At 41.7% G+C, this 14,034-nt stretch overlaps 1 protein-coding gene across 2 annotated transcripts in view; it reads right to left on the minus strand.

Moving 5' to 3' along the window:
* Positions 1-11,055: 11,055 nt before the first annotated feature.
* The window catches only part of IL13RA2 (interleukin 13 receptor subunit alpha 2), a 92,463-nt gene continuing 89,484 nt past the window's right edge, over positions 11,056-14,034 (minus strand). For both annotated transcript variants that reach the window (XM_081081473.1, XM_081081472.1), the window contains 2 exons: positions 12,213-12,325; positions 11,056-11,199 (listed from right to left, as the gene is read on the minus strand). In XM_081081473.1, the coding sequence (XP_080937599.1) occupies positions 11,149-11,199; positions 12,213-12,325 (164 nt within the window). In that variant the 3' untranslated portion in view covers positions 11,056-11,148. The remainder of the gene's footprint in view (positions 11,200-12,212; positions 12,326-14,034) is intronic.

A 14,034-nucleotide genomic window follows, 5' to 3' on the forward strand; every position in this document is an offset into this window, starting at 1 on the left:
TCATTTAAAAAAGGCAAAAGTGGTCCTAACCGGTTTGGCTCAGTGGATAGAGCACTGGCCTGTGGACCAAAGGGTTCCAGGTTCGATTCAGGTCAAGGGCATGTACCTTGGTTGCGGGCATATCCCCAGTAGGGGGTCTGCAGGAGGCAGCTGATCGATGTTTCTCACTCATCAATGTTTCTAACTCACTTTTCCTCTCCTTTTCTCTCTGTAAAAAAATCAATAAAATATATTTAAAAGGCAAAAGTGAAAACAAAGATAGAATCTTAAAAGCAACAAGAGAAAGAGTTAGTTACTTACAAGGGAGCTCCCATAAGACTGTCACCTGATTTCTCACCATAAATATTTCAGGCCTCTTAGGAGGGACTCTGGTACAGGTCAATGTCAATTGGCATGAAATATTCAAGGTGACAAATATCAAGAACCTATAACCAAGACTACATTACCCAGCAAAATTATTATTTAAAATTAAAAGAGAAGTAAAAAGCTTTCCAGACAACCAAAAGATAAAGAAGTTCAGTACCACCAAACCAGTTTTAAAAGAAATGTTAAGGGAAGTTTTTTAAGGAAAAGAAAAAAGTAAAAAAGAGGAACATCGCTATCTATATATCCTATCTAATAAAAGAGAAACATGGTAATTGGGGTACGACCGCTACCCTTCCCATTGGCTAATCAGTGAGATATGCAAATTAACTGCCAGCCAAGATGGCGGCCGGCAGCCAGGCAGCTTGAAACTAACATGAGGCTTGCTTGCTTCAGTGACGGAGGACTCCAACGTTCCCCGCCTGCCGCTGCAGGCCTCTGAGATGGCAGTTTGAAACATAGTTACAAAAATAGAAGCTGACAGAAGTTCTCTCACTGCAGACACAGCTGATTCTCATAGCCACTTGGCCTGGAGGTCAAATCCCCCCTAGTATTAGCTACAACAATCAAGGCTTAACTACAAGACTGTGCACAAAGACCACTAGGGGGTGCACCAAGAAAGCATAACAAAATGCAGAGACAAAGAAACAGGACAAAATTGTCAATGGAAGATATAGAGTTCAGAACCACACTTTTAAGGTCTCTCAAGAAATGTCTAGAAGCCGCCGATAAACTTAATGAGATCCTTGAGAAATCTAATGAGACCCTCGATGTTGTGATAAAGAACCAACTAGAAATTAAGCATACACAGACTGAAATAAAGAATACTATACAGACTCCCAACAGCAGACCAGAGGAGGGCAAGAATCAAGTCAAAGATTTGAAATGCAAAGAAGCAAAAAACACCCAACCGGAAAAGCAAAATGAAAAAAGAATCCAAAAATACGAAGATAGTGTAAGGAGCCTCTGGGACAGCTTCAAGCGTACCAACATCAGAATTATAGGGGTGCCAGAAGATGAGAGAGAGCAAGATATTGAAAACCTATTTGAAGAAATAATGACAGAAAACTTCCCCCACCTGGTGAAAGAAATAGACTTACAGGTCTAAGAAGTGCAGAGAACACCAAACAAAAGGAATCCAAAGAGGACCACACCAAGACACATCATAATTAAAATGCCAAGAGCAAAAGATAAAGAGAGAATCTTAAAAACAGCAAGAGAAAGAAACTCAGTTACCTACAAGGGAATACCCATACGACTGTCAGCTGATTTCTCAACAGAAACTTTGCAGGCCAGAAGGGAGTGGCAAGAAATATTCAAAGTGATGAATACCAAGAACCTACAACCAAGATTACTTTATCCAGCAAAGCTATCATTCAGAATTGAAGGTCAGATAAAGAGCTTCACAGATAAGGAAAAGCTAAAGAAGTTCATCACCACCAAACCAGGATTATATGAAATGCTGAAAGGTGTCCTTTAAGAAGAGGAAGAAAAAGGTAAAGATACAAATTATGAACAACAAATATACATCTATCAACAAGTGAATCTAAGAATCAAGTGAATAAATAATCTGATGAACAGGAAAAAAAAAATAGAAGCTAAACAAAACCCCAGAAATCAGCTTTCAGCTAGCTGGGATCTCAGACCTGGAGTTGATACAGAGTTTCGATTGTAGAACCGAAACAAACCAGATACCTGCTTTCAGGAGCGGAGGCCTAAGAGCTGGAGCCTCAGAGCTAAAGCTGGCTCAGAATAAAAAAAAGAAAAAAGAAAAAAAGGAGCAGTTGGGAGCTTCAGTCCCAGCCTGAAAACAGCCCTCAGCCCCTCACCCAGACTGGCCAGGCACCCCAATGGGGACCCCCACCCTGAAGGGTGTGTGACCAGCTGCAAACAGCCATCATCCCCTCATCCAGGCTGGCCAGGCACCCCAGTGGGGACCCCCACCCTGATCCAGGACACCCTTCAGGGCAAACCAGCCAGCCCCCACCCGTGCACCAGGCCTCTACTCTATATAGTAAAAGGGTAATATGCCTCCCAGCACTGGGATCAGCGGAGCTGTGAGGCCTCCTGGCACCGGGATCAGCGTGACAGGGAGCAGCACCCAAACCCCCTGATCGCCCTGTGGCTCTGTGTGTGACAGGGGGCGGGGCCACAACCTCCCTATTGGCCCTGCTCTGTTCCTGACAGGGGAATGCACCCCAACCCCCTGATCGGCCCTGCTCTGTGCCTGATAGGGGGAAGCTCCCCAACCTCCTGATCGCCCTGCGGCTCTGTGTGTGACAGGGTGCGGCGCCCCCACCCCCCCACCCTACGGGCCCTGCTCTGTATGTGACGGGGTAGAGCCATAACCTCCCCATCAGTCCTGCCCCGAGTGTGAGAGTGGCGGGGCCCCAACCCCCTGATCTGCCCTGCTCTTTGCGTGACAGGGGGGAGCTCCCCAACCCCCTGATCGGCCCTGCTCTGTGCGTGACAGGGGGTCGCGCTGCAACCTTCCCATCGACCCTGCCTTGAGTGTGACAGGGGGCGGTGCCCCAACCCCCCAATCGGCCCTACCCTGAGCGTGACTGAGGGTGGCATCGCAACCTCCCAATCCGCCCTGCTCTGTGCATGACAGGGGGCAGCGCCCAAACTCCCCAATTGGCCCTGCTCTGAGCCCGACCAGGGGCTGCACCTAGGGATTGGGCCTGCCCTCTGCCACCTGGGAGCAGGCCTAAGCCAGCAGGTTGTTATCTCCCGAGGGGTCCCAGACTGCAAGAGGGTACAGGCCGGGCTGAGGGACCCCTCTCCCCCCCGAGTGCACAAATTTTTGTGCACCGGGCCTCTAGTATATATATATATGGCTAATGTGCAAAGTGTCCCCTCAGGAGTTTGACTGGGAGACCGGGAGTTAGATCACTCACTATGATGTGTGCTGACCACCAGGGGGTGGTGCGGAACATAGCAGGCAACCAGTGGCAGCGGCAGGGAGCTGAGGGAGCAAGGGAAGGAGGTGGGGGGAACCGTGTGGTGGCTGCTCACGGGTGGTGAGGGAAGAAGGAGGAGGGACACTACCTGTGCACAAATTTGTGCACTGGGCCTCTAGTAAAGAATAAATAGCAATAAATACATACCTATCAATAATAACCAGAAATATAAATGGCTTAAATGCTCCAATAAAAAGACATAAGGCTGCTGAATGGATAAGAAAACAAGCCCAATATATATACTGTCTACAAGAGACCTACCTCAGAATGAAAGACACATAGACTGAAAGTAAGGGGAGGGGAAAAAAGATATTTTATGGAAATATAAAAGCTGGGCTAAGAATATCTGGCCCATGCAATTAAAGACAGCCATAAATCAAAAGGCATCTCGGGCCCAAGCAATTAAAGTGACCATGAGTTAGGCCAAAAGTAGCCCTGACCTAAGTAACTGTGAGGGCCATAAGATAAGACTTTGGCTGTGGCTTTATGCTTTGAAACCATTGAGACAAGAACCCAGGAATTCAGGACATTCCAGTTCAATTTTCCGTGTTTCATATTTTGGTGCATGGGCCAGGCATTCAGAAGTCAACCTCTTCACATCAAACGGTGAGTGTATGAAGGACCCACAGACTCTGTCCCTTTCTCTCTACGGTTTCTTTGCTTTTTGGAGGCATTAACGGACCCCCACCAGCCACTTAAACCTGGCTGCTGTCTTATGCGAGCATCTCTCTTTCCTCCCTCACTGTCCTTTTCCTGATATACTCTCCATCTCGAGGACTGGTATTGGTTTAAGTGTAGAAGGCCTCTCAAAGTCCTTAGAAATCTAGGATTGGAGCCGTAAGTCTCCAAGTTCTCTGCATGCAACAGGCAGTAATATCAGATAGCAAGGCTGCTGCAATGAGGAGGGCATGGCCCCCTTTACTGGTATGCTGGGCACTCCAGCCAGATGCAGCTGTTAAATTAACTCATTAATTTCTAGGTCGCTTGCCTCTCACCTTTATTGTGATATCTGTGAAATATGTTCATAGATACAATCTAAGAAATACTAGTGGCTCACTTTTCTTGGTTATTGAAGAAATTATTGATTGGGAATAATATAGAAATGAAGGAAAAAGTGAAGTAGACAAGAAGAAAGGAACTGTGTAAGTTACTGAAGGTCTGTGTAAGTTGATGACAAAGAAAGAATATTAGAGTAGGAATTCTTAATGGAAGGTCTGAGGCATGGTTATGCATTTTTGAAAGACATGGAAAGAGGGTTTGAAGGCTAATTTGAAAGTGTGAAATTTGTGAAGGTTGCATATGTGATGAAAAGGAAAAGAGAAATGTTGAAAGAAAGAAGTTTGTTCTAAGACTATTTGCAAGAGTTGTAAAAGGGTCATAAAAGTCTCAGGGAAGTTTAAACAAAGGCCAGACCACTAGCTAATTTATAGCCTGCCTTCAACTAACAAGCCTGTATCGCCCCCTTCCCCCCACCAAGGGCAGAGTAAATGGTTAATACAGAAAGGGAGGGGGAGAGGGGAAAGAAAAGGAAAAAAAGGGCCATTTTACTCTGAGCAAGAAAGCCAGAGGTTTCAGTCTCCAGGCCTGGCAGAATTAGGTTACTGGATGCTTCTTAAACTACATCAGAATATTCAGCAGAGGAACTTTAAGATATAATATTTTATTGGCCTGATTAAAAAAGAATTAATTCTGTGGTGCAGACCAAATTTTTAATCTCAAGACCAGTTTAAGTTTGATTGCTATCTTTTAGAGTAATTAAAAAAAGTTTGTGATATAATCTTTAAGTTACATATATTTGACAATCTTTCCAAGTGTAAATTTCAAGACCTTGACCGAGAGATGACTTTAGGACATTTCAAGGGCCCTGGAATGACTAAAAGATTTATTCTCTCTTCTTTAAAAAAGTATTTTTAAACTAAATTAGGCCGATCTAATATACTTGAAATCACTTGGGAAGCTTTGTCAAATAAAAATTAATAACTGTGTTATATATATATATATATATGTATATATATATATATATATATATATAATGTTATAGAAATTTCAGTCTACTTCAGAGAGGAACTTGCACAGATTCAGAGGCAAGTTCAAACAAAAAACTTTCAGGAATAGCATAAGTCCAGTCAGGGACATTGGGCAAGCATGGTGATTCTCTGCATCTGCCAGTGACACTCTAGGTATTTGTGTTTCATATATTAGGGTTTTATAAGTTATTTTCAAGGTTCCATATACCGTTTAATATGGAACATGTGCCATATGCCACATGTTATTCTTTATATACAAATTGTTTTTGTTGTTCTCTATGTCCTTTTATTGGGATTATTATTTACCAAGAGGTTGATGTCTCAGAATGTTATATCTTTTAGAAAAGTGAGGGTTTTTTTATCAATTACATTTTAATCAAATCTATAGCCATGCCACTTTTGAATTTTGTCATTTGTGGATAGTCATTACTTTACTTTAATGCATTTTTAGGTATAGAAGACCCACGGAAAGGACTCTGACGTACTCTAAATTGCAGGCTTCTAAGAAGGTCATATCTTTGAACTAGATGAAGGTTTATAAAACTTAAGTGAATTATTAATTGGAATTAATACGGAAAACATACAGAAAATGGTATTCCCTTCATAGCATGCCTAAGTGAAATATACAGATGAGCACTAGTCAGAAGAGAGTGATATTCAGGAGTAAATTTAAACGTAACAAGGAGAAATTTTAAAATCTCTTCCACTACTATTTACAGAGTAAACTAAAGGTTACTATTCAAGCATTAAATCTCACCATTAATGAGACACCATAAAAAAAAAAAAGAAAGTTACTTTTACTTGAAATGTATACATTGCAGTGTCAGCTAGCATGTCTCTCTCCCAGCTGTTTTCCTGGGAGGCAACCAAGTTGGTTGCCCTGTTTGAAAGAAAGTAAAAGTCTTTTTAAGGTGGCATTTTAAGGTTTGGGGATAAAGACAGCAAGGATTAAGGTTCAGTATAAGTAAAAAGTTAAGCCAGTGAATGGGAGGTTATAGCCTCAGGAAGTTCAAGGTACTAGATTTGGCTGGAAATAGATTTCACCCTTTCCACATGGTTAACAAAGCAGAGAAATCAGGCAGAATATAAATCCTTTAATAGCAGGGGCATACGTAAGGGTAGGACTAGAGCTGTCTGTACTCTCCCTGGATTTCTGGATACTGGCCAAACCAGAGTTCTGGCTGTTGGGCAAGCTCTCTGAGTCCTCATCCTAGAGTCACTTCTTTTAAGCTCTCCTCAGAAATTCAGTGGGCACTTCAAAACATTAGAGCAGTTCTCAACCTGAGGGTCGCGACCCCTTTGGCGGTCGGACGACCCTTTCACAGGGGTCGCCTAAGACCATCCTGCATATCAGATATTTACGTTACGATTCATAACAGTAGTAACATTACAGTTATGAAGTAGCAACAAAAATAATTTTATGGTTGGGTCACACCATGAGGAACTGTATTTAAAGGGCCAGAAGGTTGAGAACCATTGCAACTAGCCACCATTAATCAAGGAGCTGACGAAAACTCCTCAGCTTTTTTAGAAAGGCTCAGGGAGGCATTGGTTAAGTACACCAACATTACCCCAGATTCAGAATTGGGACAACTCATTTTAAAGGACAAATTTATCACTCAGATGGCCCCACACATCAGGAGAAAGTTGCTAGAATTGGCAATTGGTCCCAAGAGTACTTTAGAGAATCTCCTGAAAGTTGCCATCTCTGTGTTCTGTAATAAAGACCAGCAGGAGGGAAAGAGGAGAAACAAGAAAGACCAGGACCAGCCTAAGAGCCTCCAGCCAGGACCCAAAGGTAGGCAGGCAGTCAGCCTCAGCCACCTGTTACAACTACAGACAGGTTAGGCATATGCACTGGAATTACCCCAGGGGGAGTGGTGAACCCCGAAGCTCTGTCCTGTCTGTCAAGAAAACCACTGGAAGCCAGACTGCCCCTGGAGACGGAGGTACCCTGGGGCAGGGCTGGCCCAACAGGACTGATGGGGCCCAGTGTCTCCCAACCTGGCTCCTCATAGGACTGTCATTTTCATCCAGGAGCCCCAGGTAAGTCTGACAATTGGGGGTAATGAAATTAATTTCCTCCTCGATGCTGGAGCCACTTTCTCTGTCCTCTCAAACCCTGGTAAATCGTCCTCAGAGGCTGTAGCTGTTACAGGTGTGTCTAGGAAGCAGATAGAGGAGTATTTTTTTCTCTGCACCCCTAAAGGGTACAGCTGGGGTAAGTTGCTCCTTTCCCATGCATTCCTGATCATATAGAAAGCCTCATAGCCATACATCAGAGGCAATATTGTCTCAAGCCTGAAGCTAGAGAAGGACTCAAGATTATAATAGACAATCTATTTTAGAAGCCCAAGATTTATTGAAACTATGTTATGGTCTGTACAATGCTCTCATCTTAGGAATACAAAAACCTAATAGGGAATAAGAACTAGTTCCGGACTTACAACTAGTAAATGAAGTCGTAATTCCCTTTCACCCCATTGTCAGCTATAGAGAAGTAACACTCTCTTTACCAACTGATCGAGGAGGCCCCAAAAGGACAGCCTCTCTGTTTTCGTCTGGAAACTCCAAGACTGAGCAAACTTTTAAACTGAAAAAGGCCCTTTTACAGGCCCCAGCTTTAAGTCTCCCAATAGGTCAGCAACATCAACTCCTGGATCCATCTGTCTGGAGTAAAGCCTTGAATACTAGCACAGGAGGAGGACAAAGCTGTATTGTCATCCACTGAATCATCGGACTTCTACTCATGTGAGCCTCTGGAGGACCTAAAACTTCTCTTTTGATAGAATCCTAAAGAGCCAGCGAGTACCAAATAAGTAATATGCTCTGGTTTTTCTGGATAATCATTGTCTTCATCTTTCTAATAGTGCTTATTCTGTCTTTTTATGAGTGTCATCAGAACCCTAGGCTGGTACCAGGAGGAGACCTTTTCTGCCCTTGCTGGAACACAGACACCATAAAATGCTCCTACTTATAGCCCTCTCCTTTACCTCCTATACAGATCACTACCACCAACCTAACCAGAGCTATCTCTCAAGCCTCTGAGAATACTAGCCAAAACTTTAGGGTCATTCAATGGTCTATAGATTCTTTTTTTTAAAAAAACATATCCCTTTTTTAAAAAATATATTTTATTGATTTTCTACAGAGAGGAAGGGAGAGAGACAGAGAGTTAGAAACATCAATGAGAGAGAAACATTGATCAGCTGCCCTCTGCACATCTCCTACTAGGGATGTGCCCGCAACCAAGGTACATGCCCTTGACCGGAATCGAACCTGGGACCCCTCAGTCTACAGACCGACGCCCCATCCACTTAGCCAAACCGGTTTCGGCCAAAGGTCTATAGATTCTTTAGCACACATAATCGTTACTCACAAAGAAGCCCCCGATTATCTACTAGCTGAACAGGGCAAAGTCTGCGCCATGATTAACACTTCTTGCTTTATCTACATAAAACCCTCTAAAGAGGTAAAGGAATGAACAACTCGACACCCCCAACAAGCAGCCTGACTGAAAGGAAAAGGCCTCACAATCTCTCTTCCCAGAAAGTTAGAAACAAATTAAAGAAATAATACCATCCTAAAAGGCTAGTTAGAGCCTTTTCTTGGCCCTCTGTGCATACTTTCTTATTACTCATCTGTGACCATCGCCTGTCTCACCTTTTGGTATGTTTCATATCCTCAAGCTTAGAAACCCTGAAGCTACAGATGGTCCTCGCAATGAAACCACAAACAGAGGCCACTGATTCCTTCTTCCATGGACACCTAGATCGCCCACCTCTGATGGGGCCCTTACTGCTGCCTCAAACGTCCATTTGTCAGCAGGAAGTAGTCAGAAAGACTGGCATCTCTTGTCCCCAACAGCAGTTGGGGTTTCCTAATCAGAGGGGAGACTAAAAGGGTTAGCTAGCTAGTTTAATTAGGCAAGTTTAGAAAGTTTTAGAAATAAGAGGGGTCCATAAGGAAGGAATTCATAATGGAGATTTGAAGATGCCAGGGTGTTCATCTTACTTGTACATAGTGTAGAGAAATGGAATAGGCAAATAGGAATATATCTGGCCCGTGCAATTAAAGACAGCCATAAACCAAAAGGCATCTCAGGCCTGAGCAATTAAAGTGACCTTAAGTTAGGCCAAAAGTAGCCCTGACCTGAGTAACTGCAAGGGCCATAAGATAAGGCTTTCTCTGCCAACACAATTAGGAGAGCTATAAGATAAATCAACAATGACTCCCACCAACAAGATAAGGGGGAGAGAAAATGGGGGACACCACGTGGGCTTTGAGCTTTGAAAACTAACTCTATGTAGCAAAATGACCAATAAGAAGAGGTCAGGTTCAGACAAAGAACTGAAGCCTATTTAATGCCTCAAGACAAAAAAAGCAGTGGTCACCCTTCTCAGGGGCCTCTCTGTCAGTCCAGGAGGGACAGAGTCTTAGGCTTAGAATTTAGAATTAGGTTTTAGAGGTAGTGCCTGCTTGCAATAAAGTTTCTGTACTTTCTACCTATGACCTTTTGTCATGGCTTCAATCTTCGAAACCATCGAGACAAGAACCCGGGAATTCAGGACGTTCCAGTTCAATTTTTCACGTTTCACTCCCAAACTTTTATTGTGTAGTTTGTGACATTTGAATTTTTCAAATATGATATCTAGTCATTTTATTATTTTCAGCCGTTTATGCACTGCATTCCTCTCACTTATTTCATTAAATGTGAAGCATACTTTAAGCTGGAAATGTATTTAAAACTTCTTCTGATGAATCCTCTCTACAGGTTGTTTATAAAGGCAAACAACCTTATTCATGGTGAACACTTTCATTTCAACTGCAATTTTTAAAAAAATTAGACTCTCACCCTTTCAAGATTGGACACTATCTCTATGGCTTAGTGCAAATTGCAGCATCACATTGTATTATTAATGCAGTGGGCAGTTATATAGGCATGAGCAGGGCAGGAAAGATGGGCCAGGTGAAGAAGATCACCAGGGTGGAGAGCCTGGGTGCCTAGCAACGGGCAACCACTCCCTCAAGCATTAACCATTGGAGATGATATCTAGGCCTCAGCTCTGTTTCAGCTCCAGTCCCAATAAAGCAGCAAAACCAGGTGGAGAGTTGCTGTGGCTGACAGCAGGACCAGCTTCATTGACTAATGATCCCCTCCCCTAGTGCCACCCAATCAGCGGAGGCAAAGACTTCAGGAGACACTCTTGGAAAGCTGATGATTATTCTATTGAGATCCCCCACTGAGACCTCAAATAAAAGCCCTGAGGATGAAGGTCCAGCATGGCTCTCTCTATGGGGCATACCCTGTGGTTCCTCACCCCCATCTTCCCCAGGACACAGGCACTCTCTCTCTTTTCTGGGGCATGTCCAAAGCTCTTATCTCTCTCCCTCTTTCTCCTAAGTGCCAAAGGCCCTTCTACTACTCCTGTGATACTCTGAATAAACTTTCTGTTATAATTTGAATCTTGGCTCTGAATTCTTTCTTCTTAGCCAGAACTCAAGAACTGAGGTTAATGCCTGGTGCCATATTTCTGCTGCTAACATTTAATACATCACTGAATAGAATCTGGCCCATCCCTTGACTTCTGTATGTGCAGCAATCTCACCATGGATTAATAAGGAAAAACCATGTACACAGAATCTAGAAAATTTACTGCTAGTTGAGGCTTTGAGTGCTCTAAATACTTAAATACAACAATGCCTTTATAATCAGATTTATTCAACACTTGTAGAGAAAATTCAGTTCAATAAGACTCATTGTTAACATTTGGCCATAAGACAAAATGACTGAGTCAACAGACTGTCTCTTGACGAGGAAAAACTTCTTGTGTTTTCTGCAAAATCTGAAATTAAAAGAGAGCTTCATTATCAACAAATAGTCATTAATAACAAACTATTTGACTTAAGCTTAACTCATGGGAATTATTAATTAATGTTAATAATTGCTCTTATTAACTCATGGGAATATGCAAAAAAAAGCATTCAGCAGAGAAATAAAGTGAAACCTTTCATACACATTCACAGCTCTCTTTATCTTTAAAAGACTTGACTTTGAGATATTTTCCTCCAAGTCACAATTCCTCCTGAAATCCCTCCAACTCACAGTAATCCACCTTCTGAAATTCTGTTACATTATCTGCACAACTCAAATAGCAATCATCTAACATCAGCTCATAATGCAGGTTATATTTTTGTATGAATTTTATCTCCCTCAACTACAAAATGAGCTCTTAAAGGTTAGGCACCCTGGTTTTGAATTTCTGTGATCCGTTACCTATGGTATATTAGTAATATATTTCAGAGTATGTCCATTTTAAAAATATGTTTTATTGATTTTTTACAGAGAGGAAGGGAGAGGGATAGAGAGTTAGAAACATCGATGAGAGAGAAACATCAATCAGCTGCCTCATGCACACTCCCCACTGGGGATGTGCCTGCAACCAAGGTACATGCCCTTGACCGGAATCGAACCTGGGACCCTTCAGTCCGCAGGCCGACGCTCTATCCACTGAGCCAAACCGGTTTCGGCAGAGTATGTCCGTTTTAAGTCACTCTATCTTTTCTTTTCTCCAGTAACTCTTTCTTTGTATTTCCCCTAATCTAAAGGTAAATAGTGTTTCATTTTCTGAAGCATTATTCTTTTATTTCAGCAAAAGTAAATCCACCCCAAAATGTAGCTTTTTAGGGTTAATTTTTAAATTGTATTTTCTGAAGACATTATCACAATCCATACATCAATTGTATACCCAGAGTGTGCAGGCAAAATCATAAAATTTAGTTCCATCAGTCCTAAATGCAGGACATATTTTTGTTATCTACTGTCCCAGAGCAAGCATTATAATGTTATACAACTTACCATTTTCTGTAAAGCTTTTTGCTTAGACAGAAGCAGACAAGTTATTACCAAAATTAAAAATAAGATAAAAGCAAATGGTATCAAGAAAGCTAAGATTTCCTCCTGCCGGACACCTAGGTGGAAAAATCACATAAAAGGGGGGAAGGGTTAGATGTTTACAGTTATTTTTGAAACAAAATTATTTTATAAATAACCTAGGAAATGGTGAAGAGCTGAGTTTTAACTCAGAAACTGCTGCATCTTTGCCATTGCATAGATACCACAGTTCTGTTGGGTATAGCATTCCTTTCATTTGTGCACTTCTTATATAGGACAACTACCTTATTGAACTGTGGCATCTCTTCATTTCACTTGGAACAATAGCTCCCCAAAGCCCAATTCTTATTTTCTAATATGTTTTGTTTAAAAATTGACCTTGTAAATTTTTCATACAAACAAAATAATAAAACATTAGCCGAGTGATAAGATAAACATATCTTATGTATCTTTTTACTCTTAATAAGTCAAATGTTTATATCATATAATGCTATAGTGAGCAAGAGCTGGTCTTCAATAGAAGTCCAATAATAGACCTAGTCTATAAAGATCATGATTTTAAAGTTGTCTCACATTTCAGTGACGAAAGAGATAAGGTTTTTCTCTTTTAGGGATGAACTTTTAATGGTTCTTCTACATAGTGAAAAATGAGCAATAACTAGATAGACTTAAAAAGTAGCCCATCTGGTGCAGCTCAGTGGTTAAGCATCGACCTATGAACCAGGAGGTCACGGTTTGATTCCCGGTCAGGGCACATGCTCGGGTTGTGGGCTCAATACCCAGTAGGGGGCATGCAGGAGGCAGTTGATCAATGTTTCTCTTATCATTGACGTTTCTCTCTCTACCTCTCCCTTCCTCTCTTAAATCAATAAAACATGTTTTAAAACAAACAAACAAAAAGAAAAAGCCTGTCCTTCAAAACTAGTATCTCTCACTTGTTTTGTAGTACTACTACAGAGCATCTTGAATCCTAGGCTTTACCTGCACTTAAACCTATCTATTCCCAACCCTACCTTTTTCTTTGTCCTATTCTCTTAGGATCTTATTTTGTACTAAGTGAAATTCATATGGTCAGTTCAGTTAAGATTTGCAAGGATATAATCCAGAGAAATAACTAATAATGTAAGTTTTTGGCATGCAAAAAACAGTGGGAAAGCAGGCTTCTTTCCTGAAGTTCCAGTTGCTTTCTCTCTATATAGAATCAATCCAAGCCCAGCCAGCATGGCTAAGTGGTTGAGCTTCAACCTATGAACCAGGAGGTCACAGTTTGACTCCTGGTCAGGGCACATGCCTGGGTTGCGGGCTCCATCCCCAGTAGGGGACAAGCAGGAGGCAGCCAATCAATGATTCTCTCCCATTACCCATGTTTCTCTCTCTCCTTCCTTCTTCTCTGAAATCGATGCAAACATATTTTAAAAAAATAGCCGAAAGAACTAAGACCACACACACATCAGGAAATTCTTGACTCTTAACCCCAAATTATTAAGAATTTACCAAGAGATGCCCATCAGGGAAAAAGAAATCTCTGTCAATATCATGGTTAAAACTATATGTAAAATACATAAAAAGATGTATATTTTGAGGATATGTCTAAAAACTCACCATAAACTATTAATTGACAAATGACAAGATATTTAGGACATAACTTTCTCAATGTCATTCCCATAGAGTCCCCAGATTTTTTATAGCAGTGACAAAAAGAAAAAAGTAGAACCAGTGAGGCTCATTCTGATTTTATAGTATCTCTTGGTTAATTGAGTTCTCCCTCTCTCTATTTTTTCTCCAT

Source organism: Myotis nattereri (assembly GCF_964212035.1).
Source record: "Myotis nattereri genome assembly, chromosome: X".
In the NCBI taxonomy this organism is placed as follows: Eukaryota; Metazoa; Chordata; class Mammalia; order Chiroptera; family Vespertilionidae; genus Myotis; species Myotis nattereri.